General features: G+C 42.0%; 1 protein-coding gene across 2 annotated transcripts in view; it reads right to left on the reverse strand.

Moving 5' to 3' along the window:
* Positions 1 to 17,891, reverse strand: part of Galk (N-acetylgalactosamine kinase) — a 200,809-nt gene that overhangs the window by 129,896 nt on the left and 53,022 nt on the right. Inside the window, exons 1-2 of one of the 2 annotated variants that reach the window (XM_068383245.1) lie at positions 10,906 to 11,018; positions 10,366 to 10,501 (exon numbers count right to left, since the gene is read on the reverse strand). In XM_068383245.1, coding sequence (XP_068239346.1) covers positions 10,366 to 10,499 — 134 coding nt within the window. In that variant the 5' untranslated portion in view covers positions 10,500 to 10,501; positions 10,906 to 11,018. Of the gene's footprint in view, positions 1 to 10,365; positions 10,502 to 10,905; positions 11,019 to 17,891 lie in introns of those variants that run through there. The other variant, XM_068383244.1, reaches the window with a different exon arrangement.

The raw sequence follows: 17,891 nt of genomic DNA on the forward strand, positions 1-17,891 counted from the left end.
TTACTGCAAAGTGCATGAGCCTCTTAATTAAGAGCCTGATGAAGAATGAAAGAGCATTCTTCAACATCTGTAACGAGGACTTCTAGACCGAGCACCAAAGAGCTTCCGACTAGCCTCGCAACTCTTTCATTCAGTTCAGATATAACTTCAGGACTCTTACTGAGCACAGGACTCTCTCTAACTCCTCGCCAGCTACATCAGAAAGGTTCGGAATCTCAAAAGCCTTGGGTCAAGGTTGAGAAGGGTGTTCGTTCTTAGCGAGAAAGCCTAACTGCAATGAGCAGATAGCTTTATGATCTCGAAAAAAACCATCATTTAAGCTCAAGGCATGAATCCCACCGACTCTGTGAGCTGTCGCCAGACTGACTAAAAATAGAGTCTTCATCGTGAAGTCCTTAAATGAAGCTGAATGCAAGGGCTCAAACCTGTCACCCATAATGAACTTCAGGACAACATTCAGATTCCAAACTGGTGAATCCTGGAGCTGTTGCTTTGATGTTTCAAACGATTTGAGAAGTTTCTGTAGGTCTTTAACATTAGAAAGGTCCAAGTCTTAGTTCCATGCATACGGTTGCTACATACTCTTGTATCCTATGATGGTAGAGGATAACAAAATTGCATTTCCTTCGAAGATGTAACAGGAAGTCAGTAATCTAAGTTACCGAAGTACTGGGCAAGGAAAGAGAGTTGATTCTGTACCCCTCTCTAACAAACCTCGTACCTAGATTGTTAAACCTTGATGGAAGAAGTACTCCTTGCTCCTGCAATAGCTCTAGTTACTTCCTTCGAAAAAACCTCTAGGTCTTGTGAGTTTTTTGATAATCTGAAGACAGTTAGATGAAGAGCTTGGAGATTTAGATGGTACCTTTCAAGTGGGGTTGTTTGAGTAAATCCTCTCTTAACGAAAGACTTCCTTGAGTGTCTACCATCCATTGCAGTACTCCTGTGAACCACTCTCTGAGGGCCAAAAGAGGACCACTAGAGTCAATCCGTTCATTCCGTATGACACAAACTTTTGCATCACTTTGTAATGAATTGAACAGTGGAAAAGCGTATAAGGCCATGTCATGAGCTGTTTGATGCTCGGGGTCGCATTCTGCTTGATGGTTAACGTCACGTCTCGATAGACGCTCGACGTCACGTCTTGCTGGATGCTCGATGTCACGTCCTGTTCTGCTGGAATCTCGACGTCCCGTTAGGTGGACGTTCGACGTCACGTCTGTTTGCTTGACTCCTTGGGTTAAAAATGGCTAAAATATGACATTTATGTAGGGAGTTGTAAAGACGTTCGTCATCAAGAACATCTCGAACTAGTAGCCTCACTACGCTTGGTGTCCAGGTGGGAAGTTACCTGACACTCAGGGTCCAGGCCTGCTACTCTCTTGTTGTTCGCAGGCCGATAAACTAGCATGAGCGAAGAGAGCTTCTGTTGCATATCTAGCAGCACAATAAAAATAGGGTCAAACTGTTGTGGTACCAGAGACGTCACGTCTACCACAAGCTCTCTTTCTACACCGTTTAAAAAAACATGCAGAGCGTCCAGAAGACGATAACCAGTTTGACGGTGGAAAAGGAGCATGAACTGATGTCATGCTAGGCTCAGACAACTGTCCTGCAACTGGGTGAGTTGGACGTTATTTGACAGTTTCCAACATCCTAAAAGGATGTTTGGTAGGAGAGTTTTCTTTGGTAGAAGGAAAAAACGCTCAGGACTGCTCCAAAGACTACAACTAGAAGCTTGCGGTGTCATGATAGTACGCTGATTGACCGTGTCCACCTTCCTCTTCAGAGGTCTGGAAGTTGATGGCAACCTCGTTTGGGTGGTGCGTCATCCAAAGATGACGAAAAAACTTTCACCTCACCTTTCCTATAATGAAGGTGAGCGTCCTGGGAAGCGTCAATAGGTATGCTCGAGTAGGCGTCTGCAAAGGGAGCTAAAGCCTCTCGTTTCCTTTGTCGTTCGACATTCCTTCTCCCAGGGAATAGGGAGCTGGAAGAAGTTTCTTTTTTTTTTTTTTTCTAAATCGACATACCTTGGAAGAGGTCTAAGGATTAGAAGAACGACAGGTCCTAACAGACGCACCCTCTATTTGAGGGGTGGTGCTTAGACCGAAACAAAGAGCCCAAAACTGGACAACTTTCTCCTATACACGAACCTTCAGGTATTGCTTGAAGTTCGGATGGATGAGGATGTGGAAGTAAGCATCCTGGAGATCTAAAGAGACCATCCATTGGACCTTTCCTACTGCTGTAAGGACTGATTTCGATGTCTCCATGGAGAACTTTGTCTTCTGAACGAAGGTGTTGAGAGCAATGACATCCAGGACCGGGCAATAGCCTCCTTCTCCAAAAAGAGAGACATTTGATGTTGCATAACCTGTCTTTTAGGCTCCTCTCTTTATTTGGCAGAGAGGTCTATCAGAGTAACTAATAAAGGAGGTTTCACTAGGAAAAAGATTTCGCATCCATCCTTTAGTGAAAGCACGGACCAAAGGTCTGCTCCTCTCCTCTCCCAAGCTCACTAGAAGTAGTTAAGTCTGGCTCCTACTGTTGTCTGTGCAATTCAGAGATAAAGTATGCTGAAACTTTCTTGCTGATTTAGACACCAAAACCTGTCTTTCACCAACTCTTGAGGGAAAAGAGACGAAGAAAAAAGGGGGAGGTGCAAAGTTATCCTGCTTCATTGCCTGCATGGCATACCTGATAAGGAAGCTGGCTTCATAGGCTTTAATGGCTCATTGCATCCAGTCTCCTATCATCCTCAAGCTCTATTTGATGATCGAGAATATTTCTATGTACAACGACTTCTCTCACAAAGCCGGTTGTACTGCAGCATTGTTGCTCAGGGTTTTGACGGAGGATCAGACTCAAGACCCCAAAGACCTAAGTCCACAAGCACACAGCAAAAAAGGTACATGGCCCCTCTCACAAAAGCACTAATGCAATTCCTGCTGCTCCAGCTGAAAGTGTTGCTGCACCAACATCTGCAGTTAGGCTCTTTATGCTGCCTTGAGGATGCGCTATTGCACTGTCCAACCAGCACCATCTTAGTAAACAGAGACTCCTTCGACGCCTTCCTTAGCGAAAACTCTGAAGGCGGGACGAGGAGCAACAGGCACAAAATCAATTGGAAACTCTTCAGAAAAAACTATCATGAGTTTCTTAAAGCCAACTGAAGGGAGAAGGATCTTAGGAACTTCTCCTAAGAGAATTCCACCAAAAGATAAATAGGGGAAAAGAGATCGTCAATCCCTTCTTCCTACAAGTCTCTAACCAAGGTAGAGATCTCTGGTTTCCTAGGAGTCAACTCCTTAAGGTCCTGAATTCTGGCCTCGATGCTTTTAGAGGTTTAATTCTCGCTCTCCAACAGACACCAAGAGTTAGTTCAAGCGGGCCTTGGTCTGAGAAAATAATATCTTTCCAGTTAATATTTATTTCTGTATCTTTTAATATAGCGCCTGGCGTAACAATGTTCCAACGCTAGACACTCATGGTCATTACGATCGGAACTAAGACGATCACGATCTTGACACTAGACGTCAAGTCCAACTGCTGGACTCTTGACCCCATGCAACTCTTTGACGCTCGGTGTCACCTCCAACTGCTAGACACTCAACGTCAAGTCCAACTGCTGGAAGCTTGAAGCCATGGAACTGCACGACACTCGGCGTCACGTCTAACTGCCTAACATTCGACGTCAAGTCCAACTTTTGGAAGCCAGATGCCATGCAACTGCTTGGCGTTCAGCGTCATGTGACTCTCGGAACAATGCCGTTCACGATTCAGACGCTCGCGATCTAGACGCTCGGAGCTATGTTTGACACGCGGCGTCACGTCCAACTGCTTGACGCTCGATGTCACGTAACTGCTTGACGTTCGGCGTCATGTCTAACTGCTTGACACTCAACGTCAAGTCCAACTGCTGGAAGCTTGACGCCATGCAACTGCTTGACACTCGGCGCCACGTGACTTTCAGAACAATGACGCTCACGATTAAAAACGCACGCGAATCAGACGCTCGGAACGGTCGATCATCGAACAAGAGAGACAAAGAAGTTGCACTAAGTTACAAACATCGTGTCAAACTCTTACAGCAGCATTAGAAGCTAGCCTTGCTGGACGCTCGATGTCCAAAGCTCTGCGTTTGGTGTTAGAAAACACTTTTACCTCGCGTTACCTACGGCGAGGGCGAGTGTTCTGGGAATCGTTAACAGGAACGCTCGAGGGGACTTCTGCTCGGGTCTTACAAGACACTTGGCGCCAGGCTGGTGCCTCTCACGTCTTTTCGCCGATCGACATTCCTTCTCCCATGGGTTAGGGAGCTTGGAAGAGGTCTAAGGCTAGGATAACGACAGGTCCGAACAGAAGCACCCTCCACTGTATTGAATAAATTCACTGCACTAATTTAGCACTAAAAACTTGCACTTTTATAATCTTTGGCATAAGACCAAAAGTAGACATGCCCGTTATGAGAGATCTTACTATTCTGTCAAGGGCTTGCATGAGAATGCAATAGGTATTGAATCCTATATAAAATGTAACAAAATATTTTATATAAAATATTAAATGAATAGATAGGAATAGAGAATATATATAAATGTAAACAACCCTTATTACTTAAGGGTTTCCAATGAAAGATGATTAGCCACATTTTACAATTGGAACTTCTATATATATTATACGAAAAAATTTAGTATTCCCAAACTTGAATACTTTGGTTTTTAAGAAGAATTTACTTTTCATAAATAACGATACAAAGAAAATTGTAATACTGTATCGATTGACTGAGAACTGCGCAGCGTAAATTAAACTGAACGCTAGTTTAGTTAATCTTTGAAAACAGATTGAAGATTATCTAAAGAAAGTATACTAAAAAGAGAAAAATTTTCTTAAAACAACATAATCCTTTTATCTTATATAACTTAAATACTTTGTAAGAAAGTATTCACTTATCATTCTTTGTAGAAAAAGAAAGAAATTGCAAGTCATACTCTAGCTTACGTCATATGACTGTGACGTCATAGAGTAGGCGGGGTGTTTACCTACCGCCATCAAGCTTTTCGTTAGTTTAAAAAAGGTTGAACAAATTTCTAATCCTACCTTTTAAGCTATAAACATAGCGATCAAATACCAAACAAAATCAATAAGCGAATGCCAAGAACCATATTTAGGAGTACATCACCGAGATAACTGCTAAAATCCAGGTTAATAACGAGTGAATTCCAACGATGTTGCCGATGTGACCGGCAGGGAAAATCTGGGGATTACTGGAATGGTTCTGTGTAGCTTGTGTGAGGGCGCTAGTGTACACCTAGCTACTTCATTTGCGATTGCAGCGAGTTTTGAATTTCTGCCGGACGTCAGAGGACTAAAGCTATATTTATATAACCAGCGGGTAAGTTTAATGTTTAAAAATAAAATATTCAATTAAAACCATAAAAGTTAAGATGTCATTATAAAAGTTAAATAGTTTTCAGATGTCCTGCTTCTGAAATAAATCTAAAAATGCCGCTCTCATAGTAGGACACATCATGTCCAAGAATCTTGGCAAGGATGAACCTGACATCCTCAGCTCAAGCCTCAAACGGATATCTATTTCTTAAGTTATTATAATTGGGGCATTCGGTCAACAAATGCCTCACTGTTAAAGGTACCAAAGAGTCGTCGCAATACAGTTGGTGCTGGCCCTTCAGTAGAAACTTGTGTGTCATCGGGCATCATGTTAAACCTCCAAGGAGATATGACATTTGTTATTTCTCTCATATTATTGCTATCTAGATTATCCCAGTGCTGTTGCCAATTATTACAAAACAATTTCTTGATATTAGGTAGGAAATCATTACAGGGAATGGGATACCTTCTTGGTAGCAACTCGGATGCCGCATTCTTCGCCAGTAAATCTGCCTTCTCATTCCCAGACACACCTATATGTGTTGGAACCCAACAAAATCGAACCATTATACCTTTCCGTCCAAAAATATAAAGCCATTCTAAAATCTTTGAAACTAAAGGGTTACTAGAATTAAAAACTTCTAAAGCTTGAAGGACAATCCTTGCATCACTAAAAATGGTAAAATTACCCTCCTTCTCCAAAGATATTTTCTCAATAGCGGTTAGTATGCCATACAGTTCGGCAGTAAATATGCAATCTGTTGGAGGAAGTGCACCTCTACAATTAAAACCATTACTATGTACTGTACTCCAAATCCAACGCCAGCATCAGATTTGGAGCCATCAGTATATATAAAAGTCGATCCCCTATGTTCTGCAACATGTTCCATAAAAAGAGACCTGGATTCTAAGTCAGTCATATTCTTCTTAACTCTAATAAAGTATTTACAAAAAGATACCTCTGGTAAGTTCCATGGAGGCATTGATGATACCTTAAATGGAAGCACCTTACTTCTAATTATATCAAGACTGTTTAATAATTGTTTAACCAGAAAACCATAAGATTGAGGAGATTTTGGGTGCAACTCAATGTATGATGTGTGCTTTACAAGGCTTGCAGTCTGATAGGCTAAAGAATTAGGAAGTCTTAACAACCTCAACCAATACCGAACAATAGAAGACTTTCAGTAAAGGTCTAAAGGTAATTCTCCAGCATCAACAAGGAGAATTGTGATAGGTGAAGTTCTAAATTGGCATGGGGTGGCGGAGTATATTTCACATCCATAACTAATTAAAAAAAAAATAAAGGCCTTGTATAATTCTAAAATAGTAGTGCAGTTTGGCCCCCATGATGTATGGGACAATACTTTTAAAAGATTCAGAGCCTCAAGACATTTAGCTTTTAATGCTTTTATGTGAGAAGCCCATGTAAGCCTACAATCAAATATCAACCCTAAAAATTTAGCTTCACTTACACATGGGATCCGTTGACCTTTGACGTATATATCTGGGTCTGGATGTACTCCCTGAATACGACAGAAATGGACAACAACAGTTTTACTTGTCAAGAACTTAAATCCAACCATATCGGCCCACTGGATAATTTTGTCAATTGAGAGTTATAGTTTTCTCTCAACCATTGCAATTCTAGCTCCAGCAAATGATATGGAGATCATCCACAAATAGTGCTGAGAGAACATCCTAGGGAATGACTGAGTATATCCCATTAATTGCTGGTGCAAACAGGGTTACACTCAGCACACTACCCTGAGGAACTCCCTCTTCCTGACATTTACTCTCAGATAGAGTTTCCCCCATTCTCACTTTACAAACTCTATGTGAAGGAAATGATTGAATAAACAGTGGTAGCTCTCCTCTTAATCCAAATTCATGAATGGTTTTAAGTATACCATATCTCCATATACCATCATATGCCTTTTCAATGTCAAAAAGACTGTTACATGGTGCTGTTTGGAAGCAAAGGCTTCACAAATAGAGGACTCAAGTCATATCAACACATCAGTTGTTGAGTGCATTTTTCTGAATCCACACTGAATAGGTGATAAAAATCCCTTCTTTTCAAGGTACCACATCAGTCTTGCATTGACCATCATCTCCATGATTTTACATAAACTCCAGCGTGCACAGGAAGACCTGGGGTCTTACTGCTTGTCTAACCTTCTCCATACTGGTGAGGATTTCGACCCAAGGGCCAGCTACTTTGTGGATCCCCTCGCATCGCAGCTTGTGGGCGCTGGGTCTTGACCAGCTAGCGATCGGCGAGCTAGTGATCAGCAAGCTAATGACTGGTTATTGATGAGCTGGGGATCAGCGATCGGTGAGACTGGAGGTCGACAAGACAATCGGAGAAAGACAAGCTAGCAATCGGCAATTTAGCAATTGGCAAGCTAGAGATCAGCAAGCTGAAGATTGACTATTAGTGAAAGATGAGCTAGCAATCGGCGATCGGTGACCCGGCGATCGGTGAGCTAGCAATCAGCAATTGGTGAGCTTGCAATTGACGATCGTCGAGCTAGCAATCCCATCGGTGAGACTGAAGGTCAATGATCGGAGAAAGACGAGCTTAGCAGAAAGACTTGCAGTAGGCCGGAACAACTGGTCGGCGAACAGCCGAACAATGATCTGGAGACGGGATGTGCCCTTTGGAAGGGCAAACATCTCCAGGAGAGGTCACGCATGAGACTTTCACATTGTGTCATGAACCGGGGTTCGTTGACGAGCAGGCGAGCGGTGAGCTAGCGATTGGCGAGAGGTGGGCTAGCAATCGGTGATTGGCGAGCTAACGATCAGCAATCAGCTGAAGATCCACGAACTAATGATGAGCAAGCCATCGATGGTTATCGTCGAGTTGGAGATCAGTAATAGGCGAGACTGGAGAAAGACGAGCAGCAGTAGGTGGGAGCGGGTTGTCGGAGAACAGCTGAACGATGAACTGGAGACAGGATGTGCCCTTTGGAAAGGCAAACATCCATGGGAAAGTCTTGCGAACGAGACAACGACAGTGCGTCACGAACCGAGGTTCGTTGACGAGTAGGTGAGTCCGAAGAAACAATCGAAGCTAAAGTCGGGAACCAGTAGAATCAGGACGAGAAGGATCCTCCGAAGAGGAGAGCTACATTGACGAGGCTGAAGAGCCGAAGAAGCGTCTTTTCACCAAAGGCAAACGAGCACCTCTCAGGCGGAGGATAACAGTGGGGTCAAAGACCAAGGTGATGAATCCCCGAAGGGGCAAGAGAATCAACAAACTGATCAGAAGCAGCAGGCCTCCGAAGAGGATTCTCTATGAGTGGCCTCTCTCGTGAACAAGAGAAGTGAACACTTGCAGGAGAGACTTGCTGCCTTGGACTTTAATCTACCCCCAATGGAAGAGATGCACGGGCGGGAGCATAGTCTTTGGCGAAAAAACAGAAACAGCAATCGGTGATCGATGCAATGAGATGATGATGACGAAGTTCTCCCTTGAAAGAAGGGGAAACCCAACACCTGGGGAGGATAACTCTCCCTCAGAAGGGAAAGTAGTCCAAACCCTGGAGGCAGACCTCTGGGCAGCGCTCCCATCAACAAGCCTTGTTCAAGTTGAAGGTCTGCATCGAGCGCTGCATGAGAAAATGTAGCCGGAGCTAGTTCCTTGAAGAGAGTGCGCTGATCAGGAACTGCCACAGGCGCAGGAAGACAGGAGACTGATGATGCAGTGACAGTAGTTCCCCAGGAATGAACGGCACTGCTCTTCTACGTCAGCTATCTTAGTCAAACGAAGAAGTACGGCTTCGCTAACTGAGGAAAAATAAAACAGATTATGTAACAAAAATTCCCTTGAGAGGAGCATCTAGTCCGCGCACGGGAAAGGTGTCCACTGAGAGAACAAACACAACTTAAGGACTACCCACTCCCTTCCCCGGCCGACATCGACGAAAGAAGGAAAGCGGCAGCGTAAAACTGTAACAAAACAAGGATTGCAATTAATTAATTCAGCAAAGAAAATTAACAACTCGATCCTCCGGAAGGAAGGGGGTTCCCCGCAGAGACGAAGCTAAAAAGTTAAATTACAAATAGTCATAATTTCACTTAATTAATGAAGAAAACCATTCGGATGCGCTACCTAACAAGTGAACGGGAAAGGTGTTCCCCCAAAGAGTATACTACTGACCGCCCACGAAAAGTGAGTGGCGATGACCTTGAGAAAGAGCAAGACCAAAGTCCAATTCTGAAAGGGCCGCACTTCCTACCCCCAGCAGATTCCATGTAAGGGGGAAGGCGATAACAACAGCTGAGCGGAGGAGTATCCATACAATGATGATTCCCCTGCGGCCAATAGGAAGACTAGTGTCCAAGGGGAACGGTTGGGAGGGAAGGTTCCCCGTCCTTTGAGAACCTGCCGTACTGCGCTATCACACAAACAGCAACATACCTGTAAAGAAAGCTTACAATGTTTATAAAAACTGTAAGAATGTTTTCATATATATTGATGAAGAAACATAAGTTAACAAAACTAAGATCAATGACAGTCCAAAATAGGTGAGAAGGAAAAGCGGCAACAACCGCTCTACCTCCGAGCCAAAAGTAAAGTGAAGCACAGTCACAGGTGTGTGAGTGAAAGGGGTAGCTAGCTACAACCCTCTAACCCCCACTAACTAACGGGATGGGTAGTTAACCCTCGCTATATTTTAATGGCTCGTCCCTTCAGCTTTGCCGAAAGTAATACTGTACTCCTATAAAAAGCGTACGTTTGTATTCCAGTTGCAAACAAATTTTATTTCAATTGTTTATTACTTCTCTTATAGTTTGTTTATTTCCTCTTTTTCCTTTCCTTACTGGCCTTTTTTTTCTTGTTGGACCGACCCCTTGGGCTTATAGCATCTCCCTTAGCTTGAAATAATAATAATAATAGGAGCGAAAGGGTTCGTATTGGGTGTCGGAACAAATGGAGTTTACATAAAAAAGGTAAAAATTTACCTTCCAGGAGCTCTGGTACAGAACTGTGGCTTAGTAGAAAACTCAGTAGTAAACTTTTCTACAATAAATCTCAGCCGCTGAGCCTTGCTGCCCTCTAAGGGAACCTTTTGTACAGGTGGATACGATTCGCCCATTTCTGTCAAAAGATGAAAGAAATATCACTGTGCATATAGTTCTCTTCAATCATGGATTACACAACTGAGCTCATAAAACCAGGATAAAGACTAAAATAAAACTGTATTTTTTTAAGCATTTTGATAACATTTTGACCAATTTAAAAGATTATATGATGAACTGTAAAAGTCCTAAAAAATGCGGTTGTAAGTTTACAAATCTATAATAATTAACATTACTTTACAAATAAATAGTAATTAACATCGCTTTACTTAAAACTAAACATTCATATTCAAACATGAAGCTTACATGAGAACTACGCATATTACTGCATCACAAGTTATTCAAACTAATTGGGGTAAGAACACACAGGTAATTATTTAACATAATACAGTATACAACAAGACAAACTTGAACAAAAAATACCTGAACCCAACGAGAGGCAGAAAAAAAAGCACTACTGAAGAGTAGAAGAATGAAACTGAAACCTGCTTAATCAGACTAATTCTGTAACTCATCTGAAGTTTTATGTCCAGAGATATGACACTGATACCATTCAATACATGCTTACAGACTATGCTAATTTTCTCTTGGATTGTGTTCATCTTTCATCCTTAATTTTTCTTATTTATTAGTATCTCAGCCTTGAATTTAAATTTGCCAGTGCTATATAAACAATTTAATTTGAGTTAATTCAATTATTCCATTAAGGGAATAAAGATCACATGACAACAAAATTAGAGCCAATCGTAAAAAAAGTCTCATCCTTTATCTATAAGAGACAATACAATATTGTAATATAGAGTGCTTATCTGAAATCTCATATCAGATTAATATTCACTGCTAAAACAGATAACAAACTTGAAAGTTCCTACCACAAAGAGAAACCAAATCACCTCATTGTCAATGTCTGCATTAAGAACTGTTGTAATAAATAGTTGGTATGTTTCCCATGGTACTAATTGCCCTTAGACCTATATTTTTGTACTGTACTACCTCTAGGGAAAATGAGGCACTGTAAACAATGGCCAGATGTCTGAAGTAGGACTACTTTCTCAATTTATAGCATTTCTCTTTTGCATATACATACAATTTATAGTTTGGCATATTCTCTTTACACACTATTTTTCTCTACACATTGGACAACACTAAATAAAAATAAATTATTTTCCCTTCTCAAGTTTCATCAAAATTAACTACCAGTTAACTATAAGATGACAAATTTAAAAGCAATTTGTATTTTTCCTAACTATATAAACTTTGAGCTCTTTACTATTTATATATATTTCGGCGAAAGCTGAAACTAGCCGTGAAACTTTAAGTGGTATAACTGCCTAGGTAACAGGGGGGGTAGACCAGCCACCCCACTCACACACACACACCAGTGACTGACATCACTTTTGATCGCAGGCAGGATTTACAGTTGGATAGGTGATGCTGGGGCCAAGTATGAGAAAAGAGATCAAAGTTTGTATAGTTAGGATAAATTCAAATTAATTTCAAATTTATCATTTGTTCCACACCTAATACAAATCATTTTGCTCTTTACTATGGAGAATTACCCTTAGGATGGTAGAAGTCCTTAAGCAACTAGCTGGTATAATGACTTGGGGTGTGACTGTGCTTTGCAGGAGCTTAATAGAGGCAACCTGACATATCTGTAAAAGTAGTTAGTATGGGGATAATTCATTTATATAAATTGTTTTGAATTTAAATCTATTCTACCCACTTGATAGTAAATTAATAATTTCTTTGTTACGGGACTATTGTTTCACCCTGCTCTCAGTGGAGCACCCATGAATGAAGAGATGAGTGCTTTACATCTTGTAGAAAGTGTACATAAGAGATAAACTCTATGGTACTATGGCACATATTATACAGCAATAAGCTGTATTTGATATCACAGGTTAAAAACGAACAAGAGTCCTCCAGAGACACTGCCATCTTCCTTGCAATTGGTTGCAAAAAGCCTCACACTGTGAGGAGTTGCTGGATAACCTTCAGGCATGAAGCCGTAGCGAAGCTAATAGTTTGTGGAAGATCTTTCCATGTAGTTGTCTGAGTAGATCAGTAAGTGAGGGTAGAGCCCTTGGTGCTTTTGTGAGCAGATGAAGAAAGTCTGGGAACCATTCTGCATAGAACCACATAGGAGCTATTAGGGTCATGAAGAGATCTTGTGATGCCCTTATCTTGTTCAGAAGCTTCTTTACTAGGCAGAAGAGGGATAACGCGTAGACGTCCATGTTGTCCCACAGATGTTGGAAGGCGTCTTGCCAGACTGCCTGGGGATCTAGTGCAGGGGGCAAGTACACTGTTAGTTTCTGGTTGAGGGACGTCTTAAACAAATCAATCATTGGCAAGCACTCACAAAGTCAAGTCTTTGTTGGCTATCTGTTGTTTCAAAGACCACTCAGAGCCAACTAACTGAGTCTTCCTACTCAGATTGTCTGCCAGAATGTTCCTCTTGCCCGGGATGAATTGGACTGATAAGGCTACCAAGTTGTCTTCCGTCCATCTTATTTTTCTCACAGCTACATAGCAGAGGGACTGAGAAAAGCACCTCCTTGTTTGTTTACATATGTCACTACAGTAGTATTGTCACTCATCAGCACCACGGTGTGACTTGAAAGGAGTTGATAAAATTTCCAAGAGGTTCATGTGGCACTGTCGCTCGGACTCAGACCAAAGCCCGGAGGCCATGTGTGGCAACAGGTGAGCCCCTCATCCTTCTTTTGACGCATCTGTGAATAAATGAATGAATGATTTGCAGTTATCTGGCATCATAACATCAGTGGTCATTAATGCCAATTTAATCATGCTTAATTAACAATTAATAACTAAGATAAACTAAAAATAAAAACAAATTAATAAAGAGCTTAACAATGAAACTTTTAAAATTTAATACATTTAAAAGCAAGTAAGAAGGCCAGATTCTCATATGAATTTAAGAATGCCACTAGCATCTAAGAAAATGTCCCCTTCAAGAATCTTGGTGAGGATGTACCTGCCATCCTCACCACGAGGTTCAGACAGGAATTGTTACCCGATACCCACAAGACTGGGCCATTCAATAAGTAAATGCCACACAGTCAGAGGGACCAAACAATCATCACAAAATGGCTGACACTTGCCAGTCACCAGGAACTCGTGAGTCAAACGTGTTTGCCCAATTCTAAGGGGACAGAGGAAAGTCTCCCACCTTCTTGGCATATTTTCATACTTCCATGGAGATATTACATTTGTTATTTCCTTCATCTTATTCTGATCGACAGAATTCCAGTAGCATTGCCAAACATCACCAAGAGCCTTTATTATATCAGGCAAAAAGTCATTACTAGGAAGAATATATCTTCCAGGAAGTAGTTTGTCTGCTGCCTCTTTTGCTAATTTGTCAGCCGCTTCATTACCAAGCACACCCTCAAGAGCCGGGACCCATCAAAACTTAACCTCTTACCTACACTACAACATATATAGAGCCACTCTAAAATCTTTAAAACTAAAGGGATGGTTGGATTAAAAGACATCAGTGCCTGCAACACACTTTTCGCATCATAAAAATAGTAGAATTATCCTCTTTCATTACTGCTATTTTTTCAATAGCTGTCAGGATACCATACAGCTCTGCTGTAAAGATATAGGATGGTAAAGTGAGTGCACGTTTACAATTAAAATGACAAATTTGTAAATAATTTGTATTTTTCCTGACTATACAAACCTTAGCTATTTATTAGGGGTATTACTTTAGGCGTAGCTGAAATGACGAGACATTAAAGTTTAGCGAGGGTTAACTACCCACACCGCTAGTTAGCGGGGTGTAAGGGAGGGTAGCTTGCTACTGCTCCCCCTCACACACCTGTGATTTAGCTCACTTTGCCCTGAGGTAGGACTACAAGGGGGATAGGGTTGGCGGGCAAGTTTGTATAAATAGCTAAGGTTTATATAGTTAGGAGAAATGATATTTTCATAATAAAATAAATTTTTGAACATACTTACCTGCTGGTTATATAATAATAGCTTTATGCTTCTGTCCACGGCAGAAATTCAAAACTCGCAGCAATCGCATAGATATGTCAGGTATACACTAGCGCCACCACGGGGCTAGGTCGAACTATCCCTCCTAGTATCAGATTTTCCATGCCCATATGTCTCTAGAGGGGAGGAGGGTGGGATTTTAAGTTATATAACAAGCAGGTAAGTATGTTCAAAAATTTATTTTATTATGAAAATATTTTCAAACATTTAAACTTACCCGCTGGTTATATAATAATAACTCATTGACACCCTTGGTGGTGGGTCAGAGACAGCAACATTAATGGAATTAAGAGTTTAAAACAAAACTACCTTAAGGGTTCGTACCTATTAAGGAAGCTGACTTCAATAGTTCTCTGCATTAATAAGTCTGCTGTCCTTTGAGAACCAGCGATCCACCCAGGGGGCTGAAGAACTCTAGGAGCTGTCAAACGATGAATAACCTATATGCTGACAGGACCTCAACTAATACCCTTGTTCCGGGCGCTCTCAAGGAACAAATGACTACCTGACCAAGTCAAAGATTGCGGAAGATTGTCTAACAATTTCCTCCAATCATAAAAATATATACAAGTTCCAAGAGGGGAAAAGAGTACAAGGGATTAAGGGAGTGTAGTGGTAGATCCTTCACCTACTACTGCATTCCCTGCTACGAATGGACCCAAAGTGTAGCAGTCCTCATAAAGAGTCTGGACACGTTTTTAAATAAAGTGATGCGAATACAGATTACTTCTCCAAAACTTTGTATTCATCATACTTTGCAGAGAACGATTTTGTTTAAAAGCCACAGAAGTTGCCACAGCTCTAACTTCATGAGTCTTAACTTTCAGGAGCCTAAGATCTGCCTCACCACAGTGTGTGTGAGCTTCTTTAATTAAAAGTCTTATGAAATATGATAAGGCGTTTTTAGACATAGGTAAAGCAGGCTTTTTGACTGCACACCAAAGAGCTTCTGAACTGCCTCTTAAACCTTTAGTCCTGTCTAAATAGAACCTTAGTGCTCTAACAGGACAAAGAACCTTCTCCAGCTCCTCACCCACCAAATCAGAGAAGTTAGCAATTTCAAAAGATTTTGGCCATGGGTGGGAAGGACGTTTGTTTTTGGCTAGAAAATCAAGCTGCAGGGAGCATATAGCTTTGTCGTTTCTAAAGCCAATGTTTTTGCTAAAAGCATGAACTTCACTGACCCTTTTAGCTGTTGCTAAGCTTACTAAAAATAAAGTCTTTAAAGTCAGATCTTTAAAAGAAGCAAAGTTCAAAGGTTCGAATCTGTCACTCATAAGAAATTTTAAAACCACGTCTAAATTCCAGGCTGGTGAATCCTGTTGACATTTCTTAGAGGTTTCAAAGGATCTAAGGAGATCCTGATGGTCCTTGTTATTCGAGAGGTCTAAATGTCTATGCCTGAAGACCGCTGCTAACATACTCCTGTACCCTTTAATGGTTGAGGAGGAGAAATTGTGCCTTCTTTTAAGCTCTAAAAAGAAATCAGCAATTTGAGCTGTAGAGGTCCTGGATGAAGAAACTGATTTTGTTTTACACCTTGCTCTAAAAACTTCCCACTTGGATTGGTACACCCTCATAGTAGAAGTTCTTCTTGCTCTAGCAATAGCATTGGCTGCTTCCTTCGAAAATACTCTAGATCTTGCGAGTTTTTCGATAGTCTGAAGGCAGTCAGGCGTAGAGCTGGGAGGTTTAGATGGTTTCTTGCCAAGTGGGGTTGTCTGAGAAGATCTATTCTCAATGGAAAGCTTCTTGGAACATCCACCATCCATTCCAGTACCTCTGTGAACCAACCTCTTGACGTCCAGAAGGGGGCTATTAATGTCAATCTGGTTCCCTCGTGAGACACCAACTTTTGTAGTGCTCTGTGCAGCACTTTGAATGGAGGGAAAGCGTACACATCTACGTGTGACCAGTCCATCAGGAACGCGTCTATGTGTGATACTTCGAGATCTGGAACTGGGGAGCAACAATTCTCTAGTCTTTTGGTTTTTGAGGTTGCGAATAGATCTATAAGGGGGAGGCCCCAAATACGCCAAAGTTTCTTGCATACATCTAGATGAAGTGTCCACTCTGTGGGGAGAACTTGATTCCTCCTGCTGAGACTGTCTGTCCTCACATTCTTTTTCCCTTGCGTAAATCTTGTCAACATGGATATCTTTCTTTGATGTGCCAAAACGAGAAGAGGTTTGCCAACTCGTAAAGAGACCTCGAAAGCGTTCCCCCTTGTTTCGCTATGTAGGCCAAAGCTGTGGTATTGTCTGCATTGATTTGTCTTACTTTGTTCAGTACTAACTTCTCGAACCCCTTGAGAGCCATCAGGACTGCTAACAGCTCCTTTTGATTGATATGGAGACTTAGCTGTTGTTTTGTCCACAGACCCGAAATATGACAAATTCAGAGATGATTTGTATTTTTCCTAACCATACAAACCTTAGCTATTTACATGGGGTATTACTTTCGGCGTAGCTGAAATGACGAGCCATTAGAATTTTAACGAGGGTTAATTACCCCCGCGCTAGTTAGCAAGGGGGTAGGGGAGTGGTAGCTAGCTACCCCTCCCCCCCTCACACACCGGTAAACTGCTTCACTTCACTTAGAGGTAGGACTTGCCTTGGGGGACAGGGCTGGCGGGCAAATATGTGTAAATAGCTAAGGTTTGCATGGTTAGGAAAAATACAAATTATCTCCGAATTTGTCATTTGTTCCGTAACCGAAATACAAACCACGCTATTTACATGGGTAGGGTGGAAAGTCCCGGCCTTACTGGCTTTGGCTTTACCCGGGGACTCAGAATCCGAGTGAGCAGCACTCGAGAAAAAGTCCCCCTGCACCTCGCAAGTTCCTTGCTCCGCAAGGAACGTGCGGCCTACATAAGCTTGTGTGTGGAGGATTGAAGTGTGACTCGTCCTAGGAAGTTGACCTGAAGTCCTTTAGATGGAATTCTAGGCTAGGACGCTCCCAATACCACCTCGTCGGGGTATGGGGGATTATCTTAATACTAGGAACACAAGGAAGCATGGTTTACCTGCAGAGGTTCGAGGTCAGCTATGCAGAGAACCCAGGATGCTGCTTTCCCCAAGAGAGGGGAGGATGAAGAAAGAAATAAGGGCCAGACATACTCTTTCATTCATGCAGTCTAAAACCGGGTAACAATGCTCTCAACCTTCTGCTACCTGTCCATTAAGGAGCCCGAGGTTAGACCAGCTGTTGTGCAGCCACCACAGGGCCGATCGAGAATGTATCAAGGCTCCTGTGGGTCACGTCCTGCAGGTAGTGGGCTGTGAAGGTCGTTTGACGCTTCCAGACCCCAGCTTGTAGCACCTGCGCCACCAAGAAGTTTCTCTTAAAAGCCAGATGTTGCAATGCCTCTGACATCG

This window comes from Palaemon carinicauda, chromosome 11 (genome assembly GCF_036898095.1).
Source record: "Palaemon carinicauda isolate YSFRI2023 chromosome 11, ASM3689809v2, whole genome shotgun sequence".
Lineage (NCBI taxonomy): Eukaryota > Metazoa > Arthropoda > Malacostraca > Decapoda > Palaemonidae > Palaemon > Palaemon carinicauda.